Source organism: Betta splendens, chromosome 6 (assembly GCF_900634795.4).
Source record: "Betta splendens chromosome 6, fBetSpl5.4, whole genome shotgun sequence".
NCBI classification, from domain to species: Eukaryota; Metazoa; Chordata; class Actinopteri; order Anabantiformes; family Osphronemidae; genus Betta; species Betta splendens.
In genome coordinates this window covers 17,492,071-17,517,837 of record NC_040886.2, presented here as the reverse complement: position 1 = coordinate 17,517,837, position 25,767 = coordinate 17,492,071, and the positions used below count along the sequence as shown (strand labels likewise).

At 51.8% G+C, this 25,767-nt stretch overlaps 1 protein-coding gene across 4 annotated transcripts; it reads right to left on the bottom strand.

The window, feature by feature from the left end:
- Positions 1-579: 579 nt before the first annotated feature.
- Positions 580-25,178, bottom strand: LOC114856742 (peroxisomal succinyl-coenzyme A thioesterase-like). Of its 4 annotated transcripts, none has more exons than XM_029152419.3 (12): positions 23,232-23,405; positions 20,119-21,982; positions 19,206-19,407; positions 18,979-19,078; positions 18,688-18,878; positions 18,284-18,447; positions 14,053-14,172; positions 13,840-13,922; positions 13,669-13,762; positions 13,239-13,319; positions 1,315-1,441; positions 580-1,242 (listed from the first exon to the last, which is right to left on the bottom strand). In XM_029152419.3, the coding sequence occupies exons 3-12, from the start codon at positions 19,399-19,401 to the stop codon at positions 1,115-1,117; spliced, it is 1,284 nt and encodes a 427-aa protein (XP_029008252.1). In that variant the 5' UTR covers positions 19,402-19,407; positions 20,119-21,982; positions 23,232-23,405; the 3' UTR covers positions 580-1,114. The 4 variants fall into 4 exon arrangements, 1 of the variants encoding a protein (XP_029008252.1); XR_008695045.1 differs by having other exon boundaries at positions 1,228-1,242; positions 13,228-13,319; XR_008695043.1 differs by lacking the exons at positions 580-1,242; positions 1,315-1,441; positions 13,239-13,319; ... (2 more) ...; positions 14,053-14,172; positions 18,284-18,447 and having other exon boundaries at positions 18,844-18,878; positions 19,175-19,407; positions 23,232-25,178.
- Positions 25,179-25,767: the final 589 nt, after the last annotated feature.

The following is a 25,767-nucleotide window of genomic DNA, read 5'->3' as shown; positions in this document are numbered from 1 at the left end:
TATTTGAATCTTTATATTGTTTATTTAGCTAGCAATTAGCTTAGCATTTATCTTTCACAACTTAATACACAGTTACCACAAATCCTTAGAGTCCCTAGAATCTTAACTTTCAGTTGAGCCAAAGATCATTAGGTTTGGATCAAGTATCATAGTGGTAGAGCCACAAATGTGTCGTGGGCTAACATTAGCAGCTAATAGGCCTGCAGTGCTGGAGCTCCCCCCCCCCCCCCCCCACAGGTCCAAGATAGTCCAGAGGCTTCAGATGAGATCAGAAACTCATCAGCACGTAGCCAGATTACATTTCTGCTAGCAAACATGTGGTCCTACCTGAGGGCAGGAAGAGGGTTGCAGTGACGCCCCCCTCTGTGACTGGGATTCTGCAGACATAATGTAAAAAAAACAGTGGGGACGTTCTGGACCAGGACTGTGAACTTCTCACACTACTGTACATTAAACTTTAGACTCGCTGCAAACGACAACTCAGTTTTCCTTCCTTTTCCTCTGCTGTGTAAAAACCACCATGTCTAAGCATGAAAATAACAATAGGGGTTAATTTGAGAAATTATATATAAACATTAATGTCAGGACAAAAACTGTTTTTTATTATTCTTGAACACGTTAAGATCTGTTAAGCTTCATCTGATGAATTTATTTTAATGTCATCTGTTGCTCCTTGGACGCCCGAGAATCTTCACAGATGCGTGTCACTTCATATTTTATTACGACAGTGGCGTAAATGCACAAAAGTCACCTTTTCAGTCATATAGCCACATCTGAGCTGCTAAACGGTTTAAGATACTTTAAAAACAATGGTGTATGAATTTTAAGCTGCAAATAAACCAGAGCTGACGTGATGCTAATGTGCAGAGTTTCTCCTTTCTCCATTTTCACATCACTAAGCCTTGTTAAATGGCTCCACTAAAAACATTACACATCTATAATAATATATGTAATTACATTGCATTAATATGCGTTTGACTGTGCTAATTGATGTGTTTGTCCAGGTTTTCAGGTCTTGTTATTTTAGTTTTATGTTAATAATTAAACCACGTTTATAACTTCCTGCCATGACACTTCTCAGGACATGACTCTTGTTTACTTGTTTTCCCCTTGGTTAAAGTTTTGAAACGGAGGCCGCACAGGTTTTGTGCAGATTCTCCCTCAGAAACACCAGTGTCTTTTTCCAGGCATCTTCTTGAGCTATGCAGTGTGGCACCATCTGTCCGCCCCACAGAGCCACGTCTGCGAAGACACAAGCAAAATCCATATTTTGGGAGCTAATCTAAGATTAGTCCTGCATGAACATGAACCTACTCCTGTGATGGTCGATGGTTGTTGCTCTGTGTGGTCCGTAGGGAGGTTCGATCAGGTGACCGGTGTTTGGGTACGACAGCACAGTCAGCAGGTGGCTGTTCCCTGCCCGCTCCATCATCTCCTTCATCTGGAACACAGATATTGAGCAGGAGCTTTGATTTGCATTATTCCATCCTCCAGTGTCTTTCCCTCTGCTTCAACTTAAGTACTCCACCTCAGAACTCCCATTGCTAGTCTGCCAGTGTTTCCATGTCCATGTCACCGGCTCCTCGCCTGCTCACCCGGCTGATAGTTCTGTGCTGTTCTGCACCAGGTTCAGTACACTTTGCGTTTTGGTCTGTTTAGTTTAGGTCTATGTAACACTGTTCAGTCCTGTGAGCCAATGCTGAGTGGCCTCAGGTCCTAAAGAAACTGAGGACGTCCAAGCTGGGTTGCAGGGTTCTGGGGTACCTATTTCTACTGCCCTCTGTCACGGATCGGCAGGGAGAGGACTCAAATGCACAGCGCCAGGACACGACGTAGCCGGTGAAAAATGAGGGTTTATTCCCAAAATCAAAGTCACAAAACAGGTAGTAGTCAATAACAGAACGCTGACTTACAGGGTCGGTACGGAGCTGCGGGAACGTGAGAGTCAGGAATCAGAAAACAACGATCTGGCAAATCATGATAGTGACCGGTGGTGCTTAAATGTCCGGGAAGTAATGATGAATGAAAAACAGGTGCGTGAACTGAAAACCGGAAGTAAGGTTAGCGTGGGTGTGATGGACTGGTAAACCGGAAACTATCAAACTAAAACAGGACGCGGAAACTGGAACCCAAAACATGATGATGAGACAAAACAACAAAGTGCCTTCAAAATAAAACTAAAAACAGAGCCGGAACCTGACAGTACCCCTCCCTCTAGGGCGTCTTCCACGGCGCCCACGGAAGCCCCCCCCCGAACCAGGGCGGGCGGAGGGTGGACACAGGAGGAGGGACAAAAACAAGAGTCCACAGAACGAAAATCGAACGTCCATAACAGGGAGAACAGAGTCCAGGAGTTCCTCACGAGGGTGGTGGCAGGAGAGTCCACCACGACGGCTGGCGAGGTCCGGGAGAGCAGAGCTGAGCCCAGCCCCCTCCCCGACGGAGATGCTCCGGGGATCCCAGGGTCGCGGCGGACGACGACGGCAGAGGCCCCGCCATCGCCGCGGCAGGCGGGGACTCACCCCAGGCGAACGGCCGTGGCGGTGGCGGAGTCGAGGCGGACGGCGCCGAAGGAGGCAGCGCCATCCAATCAGCAGGCGAAGCCGAGGGCGAGGCCACCAGTCCGGCAGCCGAGGCCAGGACGAGGCAGGAACCGATGCAGGGGCGGCCGGAGCCGGGCCGCCAGGAACCGATGCAGGTGCGGCCGGAGCCGAGCCGCCAGGAACAGATGCAGGTGCGGCCGGAGCCGGGCCGCCAGGAACAGATGCAGGTGCGGCCGGAGCCGAGCCGCCAGGAACCGATGCCGGTGCAGCGGGAGCTGCGACGGGAACGACCCCCTCCTGGAGGTCCGCCGGGACTGCGACGGGCGCGACCCCCTCCTGGAGGTCCGCCGGGACTGCGGCTGGCGCGACCCCCTCCTGGAGGTCCGCCGGGACTGCGGCTGGCGCGACCCCCTCCTGGAGGTCCGCCGGGACTGCGACGGGCGCGACCCCCTCCTGGAGGTCCGCCGGGACTGCGACGGGCGCGACCCCCTCCTGGAGGTCCGCCGGGACTGCGGCTGGCGCGACCCCCTCCTGGAGGTCCGCCGGGACTGCGGCTGGCGCGACCCCCTCCTGGAGGTCCGCGGGAACTGCGGCTGGCGCGACCTCCTCCTGGAGGTGCGCGGGAACTGCAGCTGGCGCGACCTCCTCCTGGAGGTGCGCGGGAACTGCAGCTGGCGCGACCTCCTCCTGGAGGTGCGCGGGAACTGCAGCTGGCGCGACCTCCTCCTGGAGGTGCGCGGGAACTGCAGCTGGCGCAACCTCCTCCTGGAGGTGCGCGGGAACTGCAGCTGGCGCGACCTCCTCCTGGAGGTGCGCGGGAACTGCAGCTGGCGCGACCTCCTCCTGGAGGTGCGCGGGAACTGCAGCTGGCGCGACCTCCTCCTGGAGGTGCGCAGGGGCTGCAGCTGGCGCGACCTCCTCCTGGAGGTGCGCAGGGGCTGCAGCTGGCGCGACCTCCTCCTGGAGGTGCGCAGGGGCTGCAGCTGGCGCGACCTCCTCCTGGAGGTGCGCAGGGGCTGCAGCTGGCGCGACCTCCTCCTGGAGGTGCGCAGGGGCTGCAGCTGGCGCGACCTCCTCCTGGAGGTGCGCAGGGGCTGCAGCTGGCGCGACCTCCTCCTGGGGGTGCGCAGGGGCTGCGGCTCCGAGGGTGACAGGAGCTGGAACGGCCGCAACATGGCCGACAGGGACAGGAGCTGGAACGGCCGCAACATGGCCGACAGGAACGGCATCTACTTGGCCGACAGGGACAGGAACAGGGACTAGAACGGCCGCAACATGGCCGACAGGAACGGCCGCAACATGGCCGACAGGAACGGCCGCAACATGGCCGACAGGGACAGGAACGGCGTCTACTTGGCCGACAGGGACAGGAACAGGAACTAGAACGGCCTCAACATGGCCGACAGGAACGGCCGCGACATGGCCGACAGGAACTGGAACGGCATCTACTCTGGAGCTGGCATGGCTACTTGCCGCTGCCAAGCTCGACGGAGCAGACGTCGGGCCTGATCGGGTGTGCATAGCACCTGTACGACAGGTGGTGCCCCCTGGTTGGGACACGACCTGCGCGTGACTGAACTGAACCGGGACAGGAACGTGACTGAACTGAACCGGGACAGGAACGTGACTGGACTGAACCGGGACAGGAACGTGACTGGACTGAACCGGGACAGGAACGTGACTGGACTGTACTGGAACCGGGACAGGAACGTGACTGGACTGTACTGGAACCGGGACAGGAACGTGACTGGACTGTACTGGAACCTGGACAGGACCCGACTGTACTGGAACCTGGACAGGACCCGACTGAACTGGGGCCGGAACAGGACCCGACTGAACTGGGGCCGGAACAGGACTCGACTGAACTGGGGCCGGAACAGGACTCGACTGAACTGGGGCCGGAACAGGACTCGACTGAACTGGGGCCGGAACAGGACTCGACTGAACTGGGGCCGGAACAGGACTCGACTGAACTGGGGCCGGAACAGGACTCGACTGAACTGGGGCCGGAACAGGGCTCGACTGAACTGGGGCCGGAACTGGGCTCGACTGAACTGGGCTCGACTGAACTGGGCTCGACTGAACTGGGCTCGACTGAACTGGGCTCGACTGAACTGGGCCCGACTGAACTGGGCCCGACTGAACTGGGCCCGACTGAACTGGGCCCGACTGAACTGGGCTCGACTGGACTGGAGACTGAACTGGGCTCGACTGGACTGGAGACTGAACTGGGCTCGACTGGACTGGAGACTGAACTGCGCGCGGCTGGCCTGGAGACTGAACAGCGCGCGGCTGGACTGGAGACTGAACAGCGCGCGGCTGGACTGGAGACTGAACAGCGCGCGGCTGGACTGGAGACTGAACAGCGCGCGGCTGGACTGGAGACTGAACAGAACGTGACTGGGCGGAGACCTGAGCATGGCAAGGCTGAGCTGGAACCTGAACGAGGGGCGACTGAACTACGACTGGAGTCTGAACAGGACATGGCTGCACTAGGGCTGGAGACTGAGCGTGGCTTGACTGACCTGACTGAGAGGTGGGACATGAAGCGGCTGCTGGCTGCAGGCCCGGGAGTTGCAGGACCTCTCGCAGGACAGGTTCCCTCAGGACGAGAGCGGCTGCTTCCTCGAACAATTGTTCTCTCGTGCCCTGGTCTGCTGCCGAATCGGCGGTGTTCAGGAGGTGGGCAAAGAGGAACGTAACCGGAGGAGAACAGTGGAGGTGGATACGTTGGGTGACGCTAGCGGGGATGCCTGCAATCGACACAACACAGTCAGAGGGAGAGCCGAGGGGAACCCCCGCGGGAGAGGAGAGCTGCTCGGGCACTGCGACCGAGGTCTCTGGGCCCTGAACCTCAGACCCGTGCCCTCGCCGACGTCGTCTGGGGCGCCTGCGGCTGACCGTCGCCTGAGGCGCTGAGAGCGGCAGGGGCTGGGTCTCTGTAGTGGGGTCCGTGTGGTGAACCAAACCGGCGGCGTCTAGAGCCTGGGTTGTAGCCGCAGGCGCGGCGACAGGAACGGGAACCGCCGGCGCGGCGACAGGAACGGGAACCGCCGGAGCGGCGACAGGAACGGGAACCGCCGGAGCGGCGTCAGGAACGGGAACCGTCGGAGCGGCGACAGGCACGAGAACCGCCGGAGCGGCGACGGAGGCGCGGCCAGGCGATACGCGCAGAGCGCGTGTCAAGTCCCTCCGCGTTAGTCGGAGCCCCTCGAAATACGCTTGCACCCCGGGGTACTCACGCCACCAGTATTCGTCCTCCAGTATCTCGATGGCTAGTTCTACCACGGAGAGCCGAACCTGGGGGCTGGGTGCTTCTGCATATTTCCTGGCTAAGCCCTGGAGATCGCCACGGATGTCCTCCGGTAGATTTAGGAAAACGAAATCCATTGCTCCGGTGAGCGACTTGTACACGGAGCCAAACAGAGAGGGAAAAAAGAAGAGACGGCGGCGGCTGACCGGGGTGAAGGCTGGGCGCTGGCTGGGTCCAAGTCTGGCCAGATCGTTCTGTCACGGATCGGCAGGGAGAGGACTCAAATGCACAGCGCCAGGACACGACGTAGCCGGTGAAAAATGAGGGTTTATTCCCAAAATCAAAGTCACAAAACAGGTAGTAGTCAATAACAGAACGCTGACTTACAGGGTCGGTACGGAGCCGCGGGAACGTGAGAGTCAGGAATCAGAAAACAACGATCTGGCAAATCATGATAGTGACCGGTGGTGCTTAAATGTCCGGGAAGTAATGATGAATGAAAAACAGGTGCGTGAACTGAAAACCGGAAGTAAGGTTAGCGTGGGTGTGATGGACTGGTAAACCGGAAACTATCAAACTAAAACAGGACGCGGAAACTGGAACCCAAAACATGATGATGAGACAAAACAACAAAGTGCCTTCAAAATAAAACTAAAAACAGAGCCGGAACCTGACACCCTCTGCCTCCCCCGGGTTGGGGGGGTTGGTCGGGGCTCGGGAGGAGCTGCGGTCCCTGCCTGGGGCCACATGGACGGCAGGCCGGAGACCTACCCTCCCCACGAATGTGATCAAGCGAATGGTGTGGGTGGGAGAATGTATCTGAGAGTGCATTGGTTCACGTATGATTGACTAGTTTGTTGTGAGAGAGTCTATGGTGTGTGTGTGTGTTGATGTGATGATGTGTGTTGCACATGTGGATGGGTGTATGCGTCTGTGTTTGTGTGAGTTGGTATGCCTGTGGTGCGGTTGAAGTGTGGGGGGTCCGGTTTTTCGCCCGGGGTACGATGATCGTCTGCCTGGGTGGTCTCTTTTCTGCTGACCCCACCAATTGCTGGCCTTGTGCTGCAGGCCGCTGTAGCGCCAGGGGATGAGGTCGGGCCGATGGGGTAGGCCCCGCTCCGCCCGTGTGGGGGTGGTGGGCTGGGGGCGGGCCCCACTCTGGGCGCGGGGGCATCTTCTGGCGGGCTCCCTACGGACCGTGGGTCCTCGGGCTTACTCTTTCAGGCCGACCCTCCGCCGGGGGGAGTGTTTGCCCTGGTTCTCATGGGGCGGACAGCGTTGACCCCCGGTGGCCCACTCTGGCTTCGGGTGCTGTCTCTGTGGCTGCTGCAGCTCTGCCTGGGGGGCTCTGTGTGGGCGGCTTGGGTCGCAACACCTGCCTCCTGGAACTGAAGGGTGTGGGCTCCCTGGCTGCTAGGATTCCTTCCTCTGCTTGCTGGATGGGCGTAGTGGCGGAGCCCCTCACATCACCTGGCTTCCACAAGTGGCATTGTTCATGCACCAACGTCTGCCTCACCCTTTGGGTGAATAATGATAAGCTACAGCCTTACTAACCTTGTAGTGGGACACTTTCCAAATCCAACTGTAAGTATTATTGATACTTATCACTACCGATATGAATAATGTGTGAATATGGAATTTGTGGTGTTGTATGTCATGACTTTTATTAAGTAGTATGGGATATGTATAATAATGCACATATGTATGTATATTGTATGTATATGTTTGTATTTGTCATGTTTCACGCCATGTCCTGTTTGTCATGTTTCACGCCATGTCCTGTTGTCACACTACTTCCTGTTTTATTGTGTAGACTTCCCGTTGCCAGTTCAGTGCTCACTCCCTAGTTCATTCACCCACACCTGTCTGTAATCAGTTAATCACTCACCTGTGTATTTAGTCACCTCCTGTTCCCGTAGTCACTTGCCAGATTGTCGTGTTTCATCAGTGTCGCGTGTTTCTTCAGAGTTCCGTGCTTCCCGTGTTTCGTGCTCCTCGAGTTTCGTTCGTGTTCTTTGTTTCATGCACCTATGCCTGATCCTCTGTAACCGCCATCTGTTACCGAACCTGGACTAACTAACTGACCGTGAGTTTTGCCTGATCCCTGCCTGTATTTCTGCCGTGAACCTTTCGTGTATGACCTGGACCGTCTGACCCTGCCGTGGGAAATAAACCTCTGTTTAACCACTATCCTGCCTCCGTGCTGTGCATGTGGGTCCGCCGCCTGCCCCAAGCCTGACAGAACAATCTGGCCACACTTGGACCCAGCCAGCACTTAGCCTCCGGTCAGGGCAGTGACTGTTTTTTTTCCCCTTGTTTTCGTACGGCGAATATTCTTCTCCCGAGGGAGCATGGAATTCACCTGCGCCGAGCTACCCAGCGACCTACGTGATTATTTCAAGATCCTCGCGGAGGATTACCGACGGGCGATTAACCCGGAGAACCAGCGTAGCGCCGTTGAGGTGGCGATATTGACGCTGGAGGACGATGACAGCGCGTTAGAGCGCCCCAGCGTTCGTCACCTCTATGAGCGGCTGTGCGCGAGGTACGAGGAGTTAAGCGACGCGCTCCGCACCACACCAGCAGGTTGGTCCAGCCCCGTCGGACCGTCGTGCCTGCACCAACCTGCCCAGCTCCATGGTTGTTCCGCTGGGAGGATTTCCTGCACTCACGCGGTTCCCCGTCTCCAGTTCAGCCGCGCGCTGTTCAGTCTCCAGTTCAGCCGCGCGCTGCCCAGTCTCCAGCTCAGTCGTGTTTTGCCCAGTCTCCAGCTCAGTCGTGTTTTGCCCAGTCTCCAGCTCAGTCGTGTTTTGTCCAGTCCCCAGCTCAGTCGTGTTTTGTCCAGTCCCCAGTTCAGCCGTGTGTTGCCCAGTCCCCAGTTCAGCCGTGTGTTGCCCAGTCCCCAGTTCAGCCGTGTGTTGCCCAGTCCCCAGTTCAGCCGTGTGTTGCCCAGTCCCCAGTTCAGCCGTGTGTTGCCCAGTCCCCAGTTCAGCCGAGCCCTGTTCAGTCTCCAGTCCAGCCGAGCCCTGTTCAGTCTCCAGTCCAGCCGAGCCCTGTTCAGTCTCCAGTCCAGCCGAGCCCTGTTCAGTCTCCAGTTCAGCCGAGCCCTGTTCAGTCTCCAGTTCAGTTGAGCCCTGTTCAGTCTCCAGCCCAGTCGAGCCCAGTTCAGTCTCCAGCCCAGTCGAGCCCAGTTCAGTCTCCAGCCCAGTCGAGCCCAGTTCAGTCTTCAGCCCAGTCGAGCCCAGTTCAGTCTCCAGCCCAGTCGAGCCCAGTTCAGTCTCCAGCCCAGTCGAGCCCAGTTCAGTCTCCAGCCCAGTCGAGCCCAGTTCAGTCTCCAGCCCAGTCGAGCCCAGTTCAGTCTCCAGCCCAGTCGAGCCCAGTCCAGGTCTCAGCCCAGTCGAGCCCAGTCCCGGTCTCAGCCCAGTCGAGCCCAGCCCAGGTCTCAGCCCAGTCGAGCCCAGCCCAGGTTTCAGCCCAGTCGAGCCCAGCCCAGGTCTCAGCCCAGTCGAGCCCAGCCCAGGTCTCAGTCCAGTCGAGCCCAGTCCAGTCGAGCCCAGTCCAGGTCCCAGTTCAGTTGAGTCACGCTCTGGTCCAGCCGAGTCTAGCCCATGTTCCAGTCCAGTCGAGTCACGCCCCAGTCCGGTCCAGTCACGCTCAGTCCTTGTCCCAGTCAGAGGGCACCGTCCGTCTGACAAGTGTTAGTTCCACCCAATCAGGCCCGACGTCTCCCCCGTCGAGCTCGGCAGCTGTAAGCTGTCATGCCAGCTCCGGAGGGGACGCCGTTCCAGTTCCTGTCGATCCGTTAGGGGTCGTTCTTGTTCCTGTCGGCCATGTTGCGGCCATTCCTGTCGGCCATGTTGCGGCCGTTCCTGTCGGCCATGTTGCGGCCGTTCCAGTCGGCCATGTTGCGGCCGTTCCAGTCCCCGTTCCTGTTCCTGTCGGCCAAGTAGATGCCGTTCCTGTTCCTGTCGGCCAAGTAGATGCCGTTCCTGTCCCTGTCGGCCATGTTGAGGTCGTTCCAGTTCCTGTCCCTGTCGGCCAAGTAGATGCCGTTCCTGTTCCTGTCGGCCAAGTAGATGCCGTTCCTGTTCCTGTCGGCCAAGTAGATGCCGTTCCTGTTCCTGTCGGCCATGTTGAGGTCGTTCCAGTTCCTGTCCCTGTCGGCCAGGTTGAGGTCGTTCCAGTTCCTGTCCCTGTCGGCCAAGTTGAGGTTGTTCCAGTTCCTGTCCCTGTCGGCCAAGTTGAGGTCGTTCCAGTTCCTGTCCCTGTCGGTCAAGTTGAGGTCGTTCCAGTTCCTGTCCCTGTCGGCCAAGTTGAGGTCGTTCCAGTTCCTGTCCCTGTCGGCCAAGTTGAGGTCGTTCCAGTTCCTGTCCCTGTCGGCCAAGTTGAGGTCGTTCCAGTTCCTGTCCCTGTCGGCCAAGTTGAGGTCGTTCCATCCTGTCCCTGTCGGCCAAGTTGAGGTCGTTCCAGTTCCTGTCCCTGTCGGCCAAGTTGAGGGCGTTCCGTAGGCCAAGTTGAGGGCGTTCCCGTAGGCCAAGTTGAGGGCGTTCCCGTAGGCAAGTTGAGGGCGTTCCCGTTAGGCCAAGTTGAGGGCGTTCCCGTAGGCCAAGTTGAGGGCGTTCCCGTAGGCCAAGTTGAGGGCGTCCGTAGGCCAAAGTTGAGGGGCGTTCCCGTCGGCCAAGTGAGGGAGTTCCGTAGGAAAAGTTGAGGGCGTTCCCGTCGGCCAAGGTGAGGGCGCTCCCGTCGACCAAGTAGAGGTCGCCCCTGTCTCTGGTCCCGTTCCTGTCGGCCCTGTGGCGGTCGTTCCAGTCTTCGTTCCTGTCGGCCCGAGAGAGGTCGTTCCAGTCCCTGTCACCCTCGGAGAAGCAGGAGGAAAGAAGGAAGAAAGGAGGTCAAGGAGGAGAGGAGGAAGGAAGGCGGAAATACAGGAGGAGGAGAGATGATGAGAATGAGGAAATAAAGGAAGGAGGAGGCGACTGTGAGATCTGGGAAGGAGGAGGCGGCGCCTGCTGCAGTTCCTGCGCACCTCCAGGAGGAGGTCGCGCCAGCTGCAGTGCCTGCGCACCTCCAGGAGGAGGTCGCGCCAGCCGCAGTTCCTGCGCACCTCCAGGAGGAGGTCGCGCCGGCCGCAGTTCCTGCGCACCTCCAGGAGGAGGTCGCGCCGGCCGCAGTCCCGGCGGACTCCCAGGAGGGGGTCGCGCCCGTCGCAGTCCCGGCGGAGGAAGGGGTCGCGGTCGCAGTCCCGGCGGACTCCCAGGAGGGGGTCGCGCCCGTCGCAGTCCCGGCGGACTCCCAGGAGGGGGTCGCGCCCGTCGCAGTCCCGGCGGACTCCCAGGAGGGGGTCGCGCCCGTCGCAGTCCCGGCGGACTCCCAGGAGGGGGCCGCGCCCGTCATAGTTCCTGCCGACCCCCAGGAGGGTGTCGTTCCCGTCGCGGCTCCGGCCGCACCTGCATCGGTTCCTGGCGGCCCGGCTCCGGCCGCTCCTGCATCGGTTCCTGGCGGTCCGGCTCCGGCCGCTCCTGCATCGGTTCCTGGCGGTCCGGCTCCGGCCGCATCTGCACCCGTGTCTCGTCGCGGTGGTCCAAGGAGGACGCCGCTGGTTCCCGTGTCTCGTCGCGGTGGTCCAAGGAGGACGCCGCTGGTTCCGGTCTCTCGTCGCGGTGGTCCAAGGAGGACGCCGCTGGTTCCTGTCTCTCGTCGCGGTGGTCCAAGGAGGACGCCGCTGGTCCCTGTCTCTCGTCGCGGTGGTCCAAGGAGGATGCCGCTGGTTCCTGTCTCTCGTCGCGGTGGTCCAAGGAGGACGCCGCTGGTTCCTGCCTCTCGTCGCGGTGGTCCAAGGAGGACGCCGCTGGTTCCTGCCTCGTCCTTGTCTCGGCTGCCGGACTGGTGGCCTCGCCCTCGGTGCCTCCTGCTGCCTGGATGGCGCTGCCTCCTGCGGCGACGCCCGCCTCGACTCCTCAGCCCATCGGATCAGCGTCCGCCTGGAGGACGTTGCCATTCGGGGTGGCCCCCGGGGACATCGGCCCAGTTCAAGGGCACTAAGAGTGCCACCCTGGCTCAGCGGCTGCTGAGCAGGATCTCGCCACGCCGTCACCCTCCGTGACGGAATCCCTGGACTTCGTGTTCTTCCCCGTTCGTGGACTTTGTTATATGGACTCTTGCCTTGACCCTCCTCCGGTCCTCCCTCCACCCACCCTGCTCGTGTGCCTTGTGGGGTAGGGGTTCGGTCCCTCCTCCTGGGGCCACCCTCCGCCCGCCCTGGTTTGGGGGGGGGGCTTCCGTGGGCGCCGTGGAAGGCGCCATAGGGGGGGGGGTACTGTCATGTTTCACGCCATGTCCTGTTTGTCATGTTTCACGCCATGTCCTGTTGTCACACTACTTCCTGTTTTATTGTGTAGACTTCCCGTTGCCAGTTCAGTGCTCACTCCCTAGTTCATTCACCCACACCTGTCTGTAATCAGTTAATCACTCACCTGTGTATTTAGTCACCTCCTGTTCCCGTAGTCACTTGCCAGATTGTCGTGTTTCATCAGTGTCGCGTGTTTCTTCAGAGTTCCGTGCTTCCCGTGTTTCGTGCTCCTCGAGTTTCGTTCGTGTTCTTTGTTTCGTGCACCTATGCCTGATCCTCTGTAACCGCCATCTGTTACCGAACCTGGACTAACTAACTGACCGTGAGTTTTGCCTGATCCCTGCCTGTATTTCTGCCGTGAACCTTTCGTGTATGACCTGGACCGTCTGACCCTGCCGTGGGAAATAAACCTCTGTTTAACCACTATCCTGCCTCCGTGCTGTGCATGTGGGTCCGCCGCCTGCCCCAAGCCTGACAGTATTAGTATGTGCACATACCTTAGCACTATTATTAGTATTAGTATTAATCTCCAAGGTAAACCACAGTACAAAAATTGTTTAGTTATGAATGTGTTAGCCTAAGGTACATCCATGCTTCTTATTTATTTATTTTTTTGCTCCGATTGTTTACTTAACAGATTTGCTTGGTTTCAGCAGCTGGTTGCACCCCTTATCCCCCCTCCCCCCCACCCTCCCGCATACACACCCTAAAGCAGAAACCTAACCTGTCCACCAACACAGCAACATCACACACATTTTGGATTAGCTAAATAAACCATTAAATAAACCATAAATCAGGAAGAGTATATATATTCTATATATACTCTTCTTGTTAAAGCAAAGCTGTCCATCACAATATGGCATTCAGCGTAATATATGCTGCTTGCTTAACTGCTGGACAGAACAAAAAAAAAAAAAAGAAACTGAGGACTTGAGCTGCCTGCTTTAGCAGCAGATCATAACAGGTTTTGTTCCTTTTGATTTTTTAAAGGCCTGTTTGAGCTTTGTCACCATAGGTTTGCAGGACATTTAATTGGATTTGAGATTCAGTGTTTTCCATAATTTTCTCATCTGACTGCTTACTGCATTCGTACATCCATTGCAGACTCGTGGGCCGGCCAGCTCTGATCATCCTCCCCTGCAATCAGCAGCAGAGGACACTGGATCCGTCCAACCTGCTCAGAGACAAACAGCCTTTCAGATTCACTGAAATCTTTATCGGTCGCCTTCCCTATTTTTATTTATGTGGAAACCTTTAAAGCTTTATTCATAGCTTTTTAGAAATGTCAACTCATCCATATCAGTGTTAATCTGAAGAAAAAACTACAACCGTAAAAATAACTTATTTAGCAGCATGTGATCTAAAGGGACATTTGACTGCATGTTTGAAGGCGAGTAACATCTGACCCGGTTTCTACAGGTTTATTGACGCCAATAAAAAATTCTGCTCTAATCTTTTAAACCCTGGACCTTTTGCTGTATTTTGTTGACAGTTTTTTTGCCACGGTGTCAGGCACTACTCACGTCCACTTTCAGTTTGGGGTCAGTCGGGATGGGCAGCACCAAATCTCGACAGATCACCTCGTTCTTCTCATTGTAGCGAATCTTCTTCTGATTCCTAATCAACAAGTAGAATGACTTCCTCTTTCTAAATTCCAGCTAAAGGTTTTCTGTTTATTTCATAAAACAACTTACGCCTCATAAAAACTGATGACTTGGTTAAAAGACCCATCCACCGGCTGCACGTGACTCCCACTAATACACACGGCGCATCTGGGCTGATTGACGCACAGTGGAAATGTACAGACAACCAAGTTCCTCAAGAGCCAGCGGGACATCAACTCCACATTTTCCAGTATGACAATAATTCTGTTTATCAGTTGGAGGATGATGCAGCAGCTGTTCTACCTTCACAACCTCAGAGTAAGCCGTCAGGTTGAGGATGACACTGGTGCCCAAGGAGAAGCCGAGCACCGCGATCCTGGTGCTGTGGACCTGAGGATGCTGCTGCAGGACTCTGTAGGCCTCCTGCAACAGCAACAGGTATTATTGTGCCCTTCACCGATAATCATGAACTCAGTACTGCTTGTGACTGCTGTTATCTCTGCTTTAAAGGTCCATGCACACGCTTTTTTCATGCTACACAATGCGAAAGAATTGGACCTTGATTTTTCAGTAAGGTGTCTGTAACTTTTCATGCCAAAAAGCTCTGTAGATCGCCCACACGGGTCGTCTGAAATGTGTGTTTTAAGCTCTTGTTCACAACGCTCTGTTAGGGCTGTGTCGCAAGCGAAGTTGATCGCCACACCCCTTTTAGGAAGCGCATAGCCGTGATCTGGGCGGGGATCCAACGTCACGGTCACTGAATCCACCGAAACAGCGAAACAGGCTAACTTGTCCTCGTAGTGGAGTTCAACCATACGTTTGATCCAAAATCTGACTCTGAAGTCGAATAGGAGGCTGTTGAAGTGGTTACACTTGGAATGGCCCAAGGTACGTCTAACTGGCAATTTCAAATTTAATTTCATTTATTGATTTATCTAATACGCAACTTGATTAGCTGCTTACGCTAATACTAATGGTTGCCAATAAGCAGCCTAAATTGATAAAAACAGAATATTTACAACACAACTACAGCCTGTTTGGGAGCGTAGCTTGATAAATTAATATAAACTAATTTTTGCATGTTTTTTTCTTTCTCGTGCTGCTGCTGTGTCAAAATAATTTTTCCATAATGGGGTCTTCAGCTGCAGCTTATATTTTGCCGTATTTGTCTGTAATTAAGTGCCAATATGGGAAAAGTGAATGCCTACAGAGGCATGGTGTGACAGTAACTGTTGCTGACAAGATATTGCACGTGTTTATTACTTTTATTAATGTAACAACCGTCTTACCTCAAGACGCCTGATCTAGTTGCCAAACCTACTGTCATGTATGGTTGATGATCCAGGACTGGAGCCAGTATGATTAAATGTGTATTCATTACAGAACACATTTAATATACGGTATATCAGACAATTACAAATGCATAAAATAAATCAGTATCTCAGAAATTTGTAAACAATTTTAGAACGTTTTACTATTTACAGATTAATCATAATGTACCTGGGAACTCTGGTTTACAAACATAGTTTTGGTTCTAAATACATATTGACCTAATATTTTAATTGCTTTTAGTAAGGTGTATGATATATCCAGTGCTAATATATAACTAATAGAAATGTAGTTATTGTTTTTTTCTTCAGAAATTTGACGGTACTATGTCTGTGTATCTCAAGTCGTTGTAGGTATCTAGTCTAAAGAAGTCTTGTCAGCTGGTGCTGGGCACTCCAAGAGTCCAAGTCATCCCACCTTCCCTGGTCTGGATCAGGGCAGTGTTTCCTGAGGGACAAGGCACCTATGTTGTACTTAGACCACCTGTGAAATACCTAAATTATTGTTTTCGTTGCAATACCTCAATAAAAGTTGAAATATTATAAAACATTTGTCTGTTTTCCCTCATAAAAAATAGTTCAGTGAAACAGCAATAGTCAAAACCAACTTTATTGTCAACCAAAGCACCAGCACTATAATGCTGGATAAGTTACCTTTACAGCTCAATGTGCAGACCACAAAATTAATGGGTAGGATTCATAATTATGTTGAAAGCATAGTTTCTGGAGTGGAACAGGTACAGTCATGGGCAGTTGGCTGGGGAGATGTGAGGATCTTTTTTGTGCTTATCACGTTTTGGAATACATCGGAAGCAGTGCAGCTGCTGTACAGATGGAGGATGCAGCTGTTTAATTAATGAAATGTCCAGTATTTCCTATGTATCTCAGAACCCTCACAAATGTAAACAATATATAGAGGTAGTTAGATCAGTTGTAATAGTGTTTGGAGCAAACACGTTTTCAACGTAGCTTTTATAATGCTGGTTTGTTAAATCTTGGCATGACATTAATGACCTCCTTTCTGTCAGGTTGCTCAAATTCTGCTCATAGGGCCGGTGGGACAGGGAAGTTAATAGGGTCCTCCATATAACGACCTGGGTCCAACAGGACTTTATTGAAGAAGGTCTCCATCACATTTTTCACATAATCTGCACCATAACACGAGAATTAGAAATTACCCGTCAACAGACTAAAATGTCAAAATAAATTGACCAACTGCATACAGAGTAAATATATAGACAATAATATAGATCACATTATGAAATGTGAAATGCAAAATCTGACTACTGGCCAACAAATTATCATACTGCTGTTAAATCATACTGCTGTTAAATGTACATACTTTGGTTCCTGAGGTGAGCAACAACTTCTCTACAAGGTAGCTGTGTGTCCACAGCCTGCAGTGGCGTCAGTTTGAGAAACAACCTCCTTGTGTTTTGGTAGCTGGCATGCGTCTGCCTGTATAAAAAACGTTTAAAGCTACAGTAACTGACTAGATACACAACACATACGAGAACAAAGCAACAACATACATGTTAGACTTAGATAAAACTTGCCATAACCCAAATTCACAGGTCTACTTGGGCTACGACATACACGCGACAGGCTCAGTAGCTACAACTTACTATCGCAGCCTGTCACGATCTGTGCTAGTTCCCATCTCAGCTGTTTTCTCTGTCATTACCGGTCCTCATTATACACACCTGTCTGGAATCAGTAATCCACCCCAGTATATAGCCTCCACCTCTTACACACTCTAGTTGCTAGATTGTCGATTCTCAGCACCACATTCCAGCGTCACTAGTATAGCTTCCTTGTTTCCTGATCGCGCCCGTTATTGACCGCCGATTCCTGCCTATTCGTCGTCTGTACCTTCGCCTGGATTTTTGTGGTAACATTCTGACTGTCTGACCACCGAGATTTGCCGAGATCTGCCGAGATCTGCCGAGCTACCTGTGTACCGAACCCCTGCATGTTTCCTGGATCTGATCTTGCCTGCTTCCTTTTGTGCCTTTAACCTGAGCTTTAACGTGTATGACCTGGATCGCCTGACTACGCTCGAACAATAAACACTGTCTATTAACCATACACCTCGTCCGCACTGTGCATGTGGGTCCTGCCGAAGCCTGACACAGCCAAACCCAAGTTGTACTGAACATCATGTGGAGGCTAGCACTAGCCGCTAACGCTGCCCTAGCATCGCGCTAGTGACTAACATGACGCTAGCAGCTACAATGTGAGCTGAGTGAATGACCTCAGTACCATATATCAAACGATTCGAACTGGAAGAATGCTGGAGAGGCTTGGACTCATCCAGATTGCGTGGCAGCACCTTGCAACACTGTCTCTCTTTGTCGCTGTAGCTGTTAGATTCAACTGTTCTAGCAATTAGCATTCCTTACACAGGTGGGAATCTTGATTACAACTAAAGAAACTTGGAGTAATCAAGAAACCTGGAGTACATACATCCAATAAGTATCAAGCATTTACTTACGTTTAGGGAAGCAGCAAGTGGATCACGTCTTGTAGGAACGGAGCGCTTCTTCAACCTTGAAGGCACCGGTCCATTTACAAGTAAATAACATTTCTCGTTTCTCCTTTCTTCCTCCGCTGGTAAAATGAAAAGGCTGCGATGCTGGTTGGAACAAACAACAACGGAGCACTTTCTGAAAACTAATGGCCTCATGTCAGTTCCTGTCTCGGTGACTGACTTCTTCTTCTTTTGTCTTTTAAATGGCGGGTGGCAACCAACTGAAAGGTGCATTAGCGCTACCTACTATGCTAGAGTGAGTGACTGAAACGCAATGTTGCAGGTACATTTAGGGGTCCAGTTTGTCTGGGTGGGGCTGAAGCTGGTTCTGTGAGTGGTCAATAGAATGCAGACGTACCCAGTCCGCCAAATTTGAAACGATGGTTCTTGAACCGGATTGGATAAACTCTCAAAAATGTGACATAAGTAGGGGGTGTACTTCTAACACACGAGGAGTGTCTTAAAATGAACCAGGGAGTCAAATAAATGTACCAGAATGTCCAATAAGTGAATTTTGCATGTGCAGAGACCTTTAATCACAGTGTCAGAACTTGGCAGTCTCCAGTGGCTGCTTGTGTGTTTCCTTATGTTATTATTAGAACCTTATTTAAAACTTCACCAATGTAACCTTATGTAATTAGCATGAAGGATTAACGTTTGTTTAGCTTCTTTTTACCTCAATGTACTGGTAGTCCACCATCTTTCCCGAGGTCATCTTATGAAACATGTAGTCAAGTGCCAGGGAGGCGAAGCCGTGGGAGGCCAACAGGGCTGCTCGGTACTCCAGCAACTGGATTTCACTCCCCCACAGGTCCAAGATGCCGGGAAAAGGTCCAGGACCTTGAGACAGGACAAAACACTAGCCGCAGAGACATGAATGTGTATAGATTTGTTTGTCATTGACCACTGTTACACATAAACCACCACAGAGGGCAGCAGAAGAAATGAGGAAAGGTGTGTAGTAGCCTGGATGTCCAGCTGGACAAAGTAAATGTAAGACAGCCGACCAACCTGCTACATCCAGGTCACCACCGCAGTTCTGAGTCCCATTCAAACACACCTCCCTCCAGACTGACCTACCTGGGGGCAGGAAGAGGGTTGCAGTGAGGCCCCCCTCTGTGACTGGGATTCTGCAGACACCAGGCGCCATGTACCAACGCTCCACCACCACAGACACCAACGGCCCCTGATCCTTAAAGCCCTCAGTCTGGTGGCCCCTGAACACGGACACGGTGACCTCCATGGGAGTCTGGACGTTAAGCTTATGCATCCTGAAGGACAGTGGGAGAACCAGCTGGTTTAGGAAACTGGCTAAAAGCCGATTCAGACTTTGTTTGTACCATCTTCACACATCCGTCCAGGCAGACTTACCTGAGTCCAGGTCTGCTGCCTGGAACCGGTCTGAGGCTCCACAGTAGACCCATCTGTTCGACCCCAGAATATGTTCCACCCAGACTGGGATCCTCTCCAACTGTTATAAAATAATACATATTAATAAATTGAATATAAATAGTTGAATACTATGCAATTCCCCAATCTGATTAGAAGTCTTCCTGTAATACAGAACCTGCAAAGGTCTGCAGAACTAGACGCTGTACCATTGACTGTTCCAGTGGCATCAGCTGTGTAGTGACCGAATGCTTCCCAGATGTGACTACTGTTGCACTGGTGGAGAGCGTGGACCGTCAGCTGGAAACCAGGGGGGACGTTCTGGACCAGGACCGTGAACTTCTCATCCACGAGTCCTCTGGACGGATGGACCGACAGCTTCACAGGATGCTGATTCTCATCCATCCTGAACTGTGGCAGATAAAACGACCAGCAGAAACACAAATTTGTTTATATAGTGAATGAACTGTGAAGGAAGATAACAAATTTAAAATTTAAAACATGACTCCATTATTAAACTGTTTAAACCGTAGTCTGAAGCCTTCACTTTGAGACTTAAACCACAAGACACATAAAACCATTGTAGTGTTATTCATGTGTGTTGAGCACCTTTGGATCAATGTAGATTGCATATAGGTTATTGTACAGCTGTCACGGTTCAAGGTCAAGGACCAACACGCACAGCTTGCATGAACTCTGGTCGGTGAGGGTTTATTCAGGCTCGTGGTCAGGCAGGCAAAAGTCGATACACAGGTTATCGAGATCAAGGCTACGGTACAGACGGGGAGCGGGCAAAGCTAAGTCAAGAACACGATTCTGGTTGAGCAGAACAGAACAGAACCGAAAGTGATACCAAAATAAAACAGGAAGTGGTGACACATGACTAGGTAAGTAAACAAGAACTAAGGAACTACCAAAATAAGACTGGAAACTAAGCACACACATGACCAAAATGCTGGATCTTTGACAACAGCCTGCCAGTGCAGCAGAATTAATTGGCTGATATATAGTACTATGTACTCCTCCGGTCTTTATATAAGAGCAAGTGTCACAATAAAACATTTACATAAAAAGCAATAGCTTCCATCAGATAAATGAAATTGTTTTCTATGAACTACTTACTTTTTCTGTAGGAGCAAATGGATGCCGATAGGTCAATTAATGTTGAGCTTTGATAGGAACTGAGTGAATGAGCAGCAACAGTGGGGCTGATCTTTAACCGGGGGAGTCTGGGTCTCCTCCCACAGCAACAATCAGAAAGTCCAGAGGCTTTTTGTGTAATGAGACAGCTAAAGCTGCCTGCCGGAGATTTATTCAACAATAAAACAATAAATAGTTAACTTTTGCATTAATCAGCTGCTTAAATTCCGCCACTTCCTCAAGACTGGAACTCTCAGTATGTATGTAGTATGAGGTGCCCAATGTAATAGGAGCATGTATAACTAGTTTGCTCACATTTAACAAATGATACAAAAGGTTTTCTACGGTTAGCTTAATGTGACAAAGTCTAAATGAACATGTTAAATGTAATTACAAATGTAAATATAAATAATAATTCTAAATGTTCAAACAGCGCTGCCGAACAGATGTGGGCGGGGTTTGCGCACACCGTTTAAGGTGTTTGAGTCCAGGTCACTGATCTAGGATCAACTTAATGAGCACTCTTTGAGGGTCGGGGTGGAGTCTACTTGCACACTCGTTGAACAATTTACATTTACATTTAAATTTATATTTACCATTTATATTTAACATTTAACATTTATTTTTACATTACATTTTACATAAATCTTTATATTTACACTTTAGACTTAGACTACCTAAATTTTAACATTTAACTAAATGTCAGAAAACGAGTTATACATGCTCCTTTTACATTTGGCACCCCATACACATCTGACCTGGAAACCTTCGTTTATAGCTTGCAAGCAACTTGCAAACAATGGCTGTCTAGTAAAGTTAGCTAACTAGTTCTCCACCAGTGCAACACAATATATAAGCCTGCTTAATTCACCGTTAATGGTGTTTACGACGCCTGCGGAACAGCAGCTTAAAGCGGAAGGTCAATGGGTTTGTGTGGATTTTCAAAATTGTGGTGCAAGAAATAAAAAAAAAGTTATTTGGTTATTTGAGCTTCTCTTGTATTGTGTCCACAGTTATCTGAGGCTGGTAATCATTCACCCTCTATCCTTCACCTATGCCTCTGAAAGATTGTCCTTCCTTTTGTAGTTCTGGGTTGGGTCAATGTTGTCTGTTGTAATTGTGTACGACACCAGAGACAAGAGAAACTGTGCGTTTGCTCTTTGTTCCTTCCAACCAGATGCTGCACGTTAGCACAGATGAACACATTCTGTAGCTCTGTAAATCATTCTACTCATTTCAGAAGTTTACCTTTGAATGCTGTGAGACGGCCTGTTACCCCCCCGCAACACACACACACACACACACACACACACACACACACACACACACACACACACACACACACACACACACACAAACACACACACACACACATGCTGCAGCGAATATCGGACGTCTGTGGCCCGGTGACAAGCGGCCTCAGACACGCCTCCACAGCTGCGTGCACACAGGGACATACATTAGAAAGCAGTTAATGCCGCACAAATGCTGCACACTTAATATTCATGGGAGTCAAAGATCATTGTCTGCTTCTTCTTGTGGGGGAGTGGGAGGTTAGAGGGCGAGGGAGGGTCTCGTTTCTAAGAGTCACAAAGAAAGGGAGTGGTAAGATCACTGGCCCCAGACTGAGAGGGAGGTGTGTGGTCGCTATAACACAAACAAACTATAACACAACCAGTGTTTGTGGGATGTTTATCGAACAATTAACCCCTTAAATCTTTGTCCAAGTCGAGGAGCCAAAACATATTGACTGGTCTCCACCAACAGCCTCAGGACCAAGCAGAGCTGGATGCTCGTGGTGAAGCCTCCTTAATACGAGCAGCTCAGTGTGGCCTCACTCCTCAGCCTGTAAATAGGTAAACAGGCTTAATTTCCCCTGAATAGAGATGATGACAATGTAGAGGCCTGTATAAAGAAGGTGGAGGCTTCTTTAGTTTTACAGTATTGCATTCATAGAAAATGGCCCAATTTGACATTAAACATGTTTATCTAAGAGAATTAGGGCCATAAAAAAAGATAGATAAAAAAATGGCCGAATATAAGACTAAACTGACTCTATTTCATTAAAAAGCTTTCGAACAAGGTTTTTGCTGATTTTTCTCAGGACACTCCAAGACAAAGCAGCAGGATAAACCCTCAGGCTTTATTCAAACAAAGCAGATTATTTTATCAGTAATAGAAACTAAATTTAAACAACAACCCTCCACCAAACATGTAAATGAGGAGCTTTTAGAATTAACATGTTTTAGGGTTTGGCTTCTCAGACATTTTCAAGTGTGAATTGAGGATTAACCAAATGACATTTTAACTCTTTTTATGTTTGACCGGACAAGAGCAGGGGGTCAAGAGGCTGCCCTGGGGTCAGCGGCACCTCATGAAAGTGAATGCAGGGCTTCAGACCACCAGTCTGTGTCTGTGTGTGTTGCATTTAGACCAACCTACTTCCTCCACTGCATAAAACACTCTGTTGACGTGAGCTGATCTGAATGTTTTCCGTCACAGAGCTCATTCCTTAGTCTATGTATCAAGGCGGGTTCTTTTCTTTTGTGGTAAATTCTTTTTAATTTCTGTCCATTGCAACAAATGTCAAGTTGACCGTGGTGTCAGGTTGGCCACTAAAACAATTAAACTTCTGCAGCTGAGTAAACATGGACTTTCGATGGACAGGTAGGCACTCGCTGGTTGCATAAACAACACAGCTTTAAAAAGTGGGCATTGGGAGATGTGTTCTTAGAGTGCTTCGCAGAGGGTCTGTTGCAGACACCCAGATGACCTTTTTCGACCTCTCAGTACTTTCTGCAGTCTGTGTGAAATCTCTAGCAAGGTCGGAACATGAAATACACGCCACTTTATTCTGAAATAGTGATAAAAAATAAGTCAGATGTTAACATCCTAATAGTTCAGAGGGTTTGCTTTGAGCTGAGTTGAGGATGGATGGATCCTGAGATCCAAGAGGTCAGTGCCCCCTCCAGTGGTAAACAAACCACAAAACCCTCCATGTTATCAACTCTGATGTGAGAGCAAAGACACAAATACAGAAACAACCGCAGGGAGACACAGAACAACACAACACAACACAAGGAGATGTAAACTACCTCAAAGAACAAAAACACACAAAAGGAGAAGCTCTGTCCCGGCCTGACACCGGCACCTCCTGTTGTCTGAGTGGCTCGTTCTGCTCAGGACTCTGGGAACCATCTCCCTATTGTTTAAACCCCTGTGTGTGCAGATGTTTAAATGCGTCCAGCGTCACAGCAGACCGCCTCATTTGTCCGGCAGCCGCAGCAGGAAGGTCCACACGGACCCGCTTCTGGGGAAGCCCTTCATCTGCCGTCTGGGTCTCCAGGTCTGACTTTGGATGCTGTACTCCAGGGTCATGGTCCTGTTGAGCGTGAGCGCAGAGTCGCCTCTTATCACCGCCGTGAAAAGCGAGCCTTTGCTGTTGGCGAAGTGTCCGGGCAGAGACGACCACTGGCCCGAGCGCAGGCTGTAACAGTCCATCAGGCATCGGAGGAAGTCGTCCGACGGCCCGTTCCTCATCACGTAGAGGTTGTCCCTGTGGCCGACCACGCAGTGTCCGTAGCTGTGGTGCCGGATCAGCGTGGTCACCAGCAGCCACGCGTCCTTCTCCGGCGCGTACTCGTAGATCTCTGTGGTCTCCATCGGCCTCCACAGGCAAACAAATATCCTGCCCATGGCCGTGGTGCAGGCGGCTCCCGCCGCCGGTCGAGGCAGGTGAGCAGCGAACTCCCACCTCCCAGACTTGACCTCGTAGGTCTCCACTGACGACATCACCGTTCTCTCGCACTCTCCTCCGACGGCGTAAAGTCGACCGTCCGCGCCCACGAGGCTGAGGTTGTACCGCGGCTGCGCCGGACCCACGGTCCTGCTCCAGCTGTTGTCTTCAACACTGTAGCAGAAACAAGCGTCCACCACCTGCTTCTGGACCCGGTGAACTCCTCCCACGACGTAGAGCTTGTTGTCTAGGACGGTGACGCCGGCCATGGACGTGCTGGCCTCCGGTGGCAGATCGCACAGCACTTCCCAGTGGTCCGCGCTCTCATCCAGGTAGCAGATTGTCCTGGAGGCAGCATGCACCGTTTCCTCGGCGCCGCAGGTCACGTGCGCCCCCACGGCCACGAACGCACTCCGGCTCAAGGACTCCACGTAGCGGATCAGCTCCGGCGGCAGAGCTCTCCTGGCGTCGGCCTCCACGTCGGCGTACACGTCTCGGATGAAGAGCGCGGCAGCGTGGCGGAGGTCCATGAGGCCGAAGGTGGCGGCCGTGTGATACATCAGCAGGCAGTTGTCAGAGTCGATCAGGTCAATGAGATGCTTGGTGAGGCCCCCGGCCTGAAGAAAGGCGGCGCATTCAATGGCTTCAACGAGGTCGTCGGCGTCCAGGACGGGCGCCTGCCCCCGCAGCACCGACAGGGTGATGAGGAAGCCTCGCGCCCGCAGGCCCTTCAGGTGGATCTCCCGCTGCCGACACTCTTTCATGCCAGAGCGATACAGCGCTTGGAAATAGTCACAGCTCTGAACCAGCAACGTCTTCTCCTCAGAGAAGTGCGTGTCTCCCACCACCACCGTTAGTTTAGCCGAGGCCGGATCAGCGTGCGTTCCTCGCTCGCCGCTGTCACTGCCGCCGCTGGGCACCGACATCGTGAATCCTCCAAAAAAGATCCCCCGCGAGAATTACACAAAAATCCTGGCGAGGAGCTGGACAGAGGAGGCAGCAGGAGTCTGCTCCAGTCCTCAGGCAGGGTCGCTTCTCTCACAGCTTCCAAAATAGAAGCAGCTAAACATAGCAGGGAACAAATGACCTGACTCATTCATGCTGCCAGCTGAAGGGCAACCAGTGGAAACACAGAGTGCTGCTGCAGGAGTCACTAGAAATAGGCAACTGTGAATGAAGTGGTCGTCTCTTCTCAACCCTCGAAATACATGCAATTTAAAGTGTGACATTAAGGTGGGGATTTGTATTTTCTTTGTGAGTTCAGATCCATTTGTTTTTCTCTGCAGAACAGCAGCAGTTTTCGTGTTTGTATCTTGGAATCAGTTCTGTGTGGCTCGATCTCTTTTCCCTCTCATGTAGTGAAAGGAGGGGCTGACCTAGATTTGGGTTCACTGGGGCAAATGTAACACAGCAGGTCATGTGACCCGACCGCTGTGTCCTCAGTCAAAACAACCCAGCGGTTTGTGAGCATTTGGTGGGAAGAAGGTTTGATCGGTGTCCAGCTGCAGGTGCTGCTTTGCTTCAAGAACAAACAAGGACCAAACAGGCCTGAAGTACATGTTAATGACGTATCTGATAATCTGTTCATTGGATTCAGTTCCAGTTGATGCTATTCTTTTTTATTCAGAGCAGATGTTGAATCAGTGTGATGACTCGACAATGACTCAACATCAGCTGACTGTAAGCTCTTAAGCTAAAATGCAAAAAATGGTCTTTGTGCTGCATTAATAAATCCACATTCATGCTGCTGCTTCACTACTCAGGTCCTATCGTCGTTTTACAAGATTATTTATTTACATTATGCAACGCTCTCACAAATGTAACTCACATATAAGGCTGCAAAGTAGAGACAGATAAACAACACAAATCTGCCTGAAATAATAAGATGAGAGAAG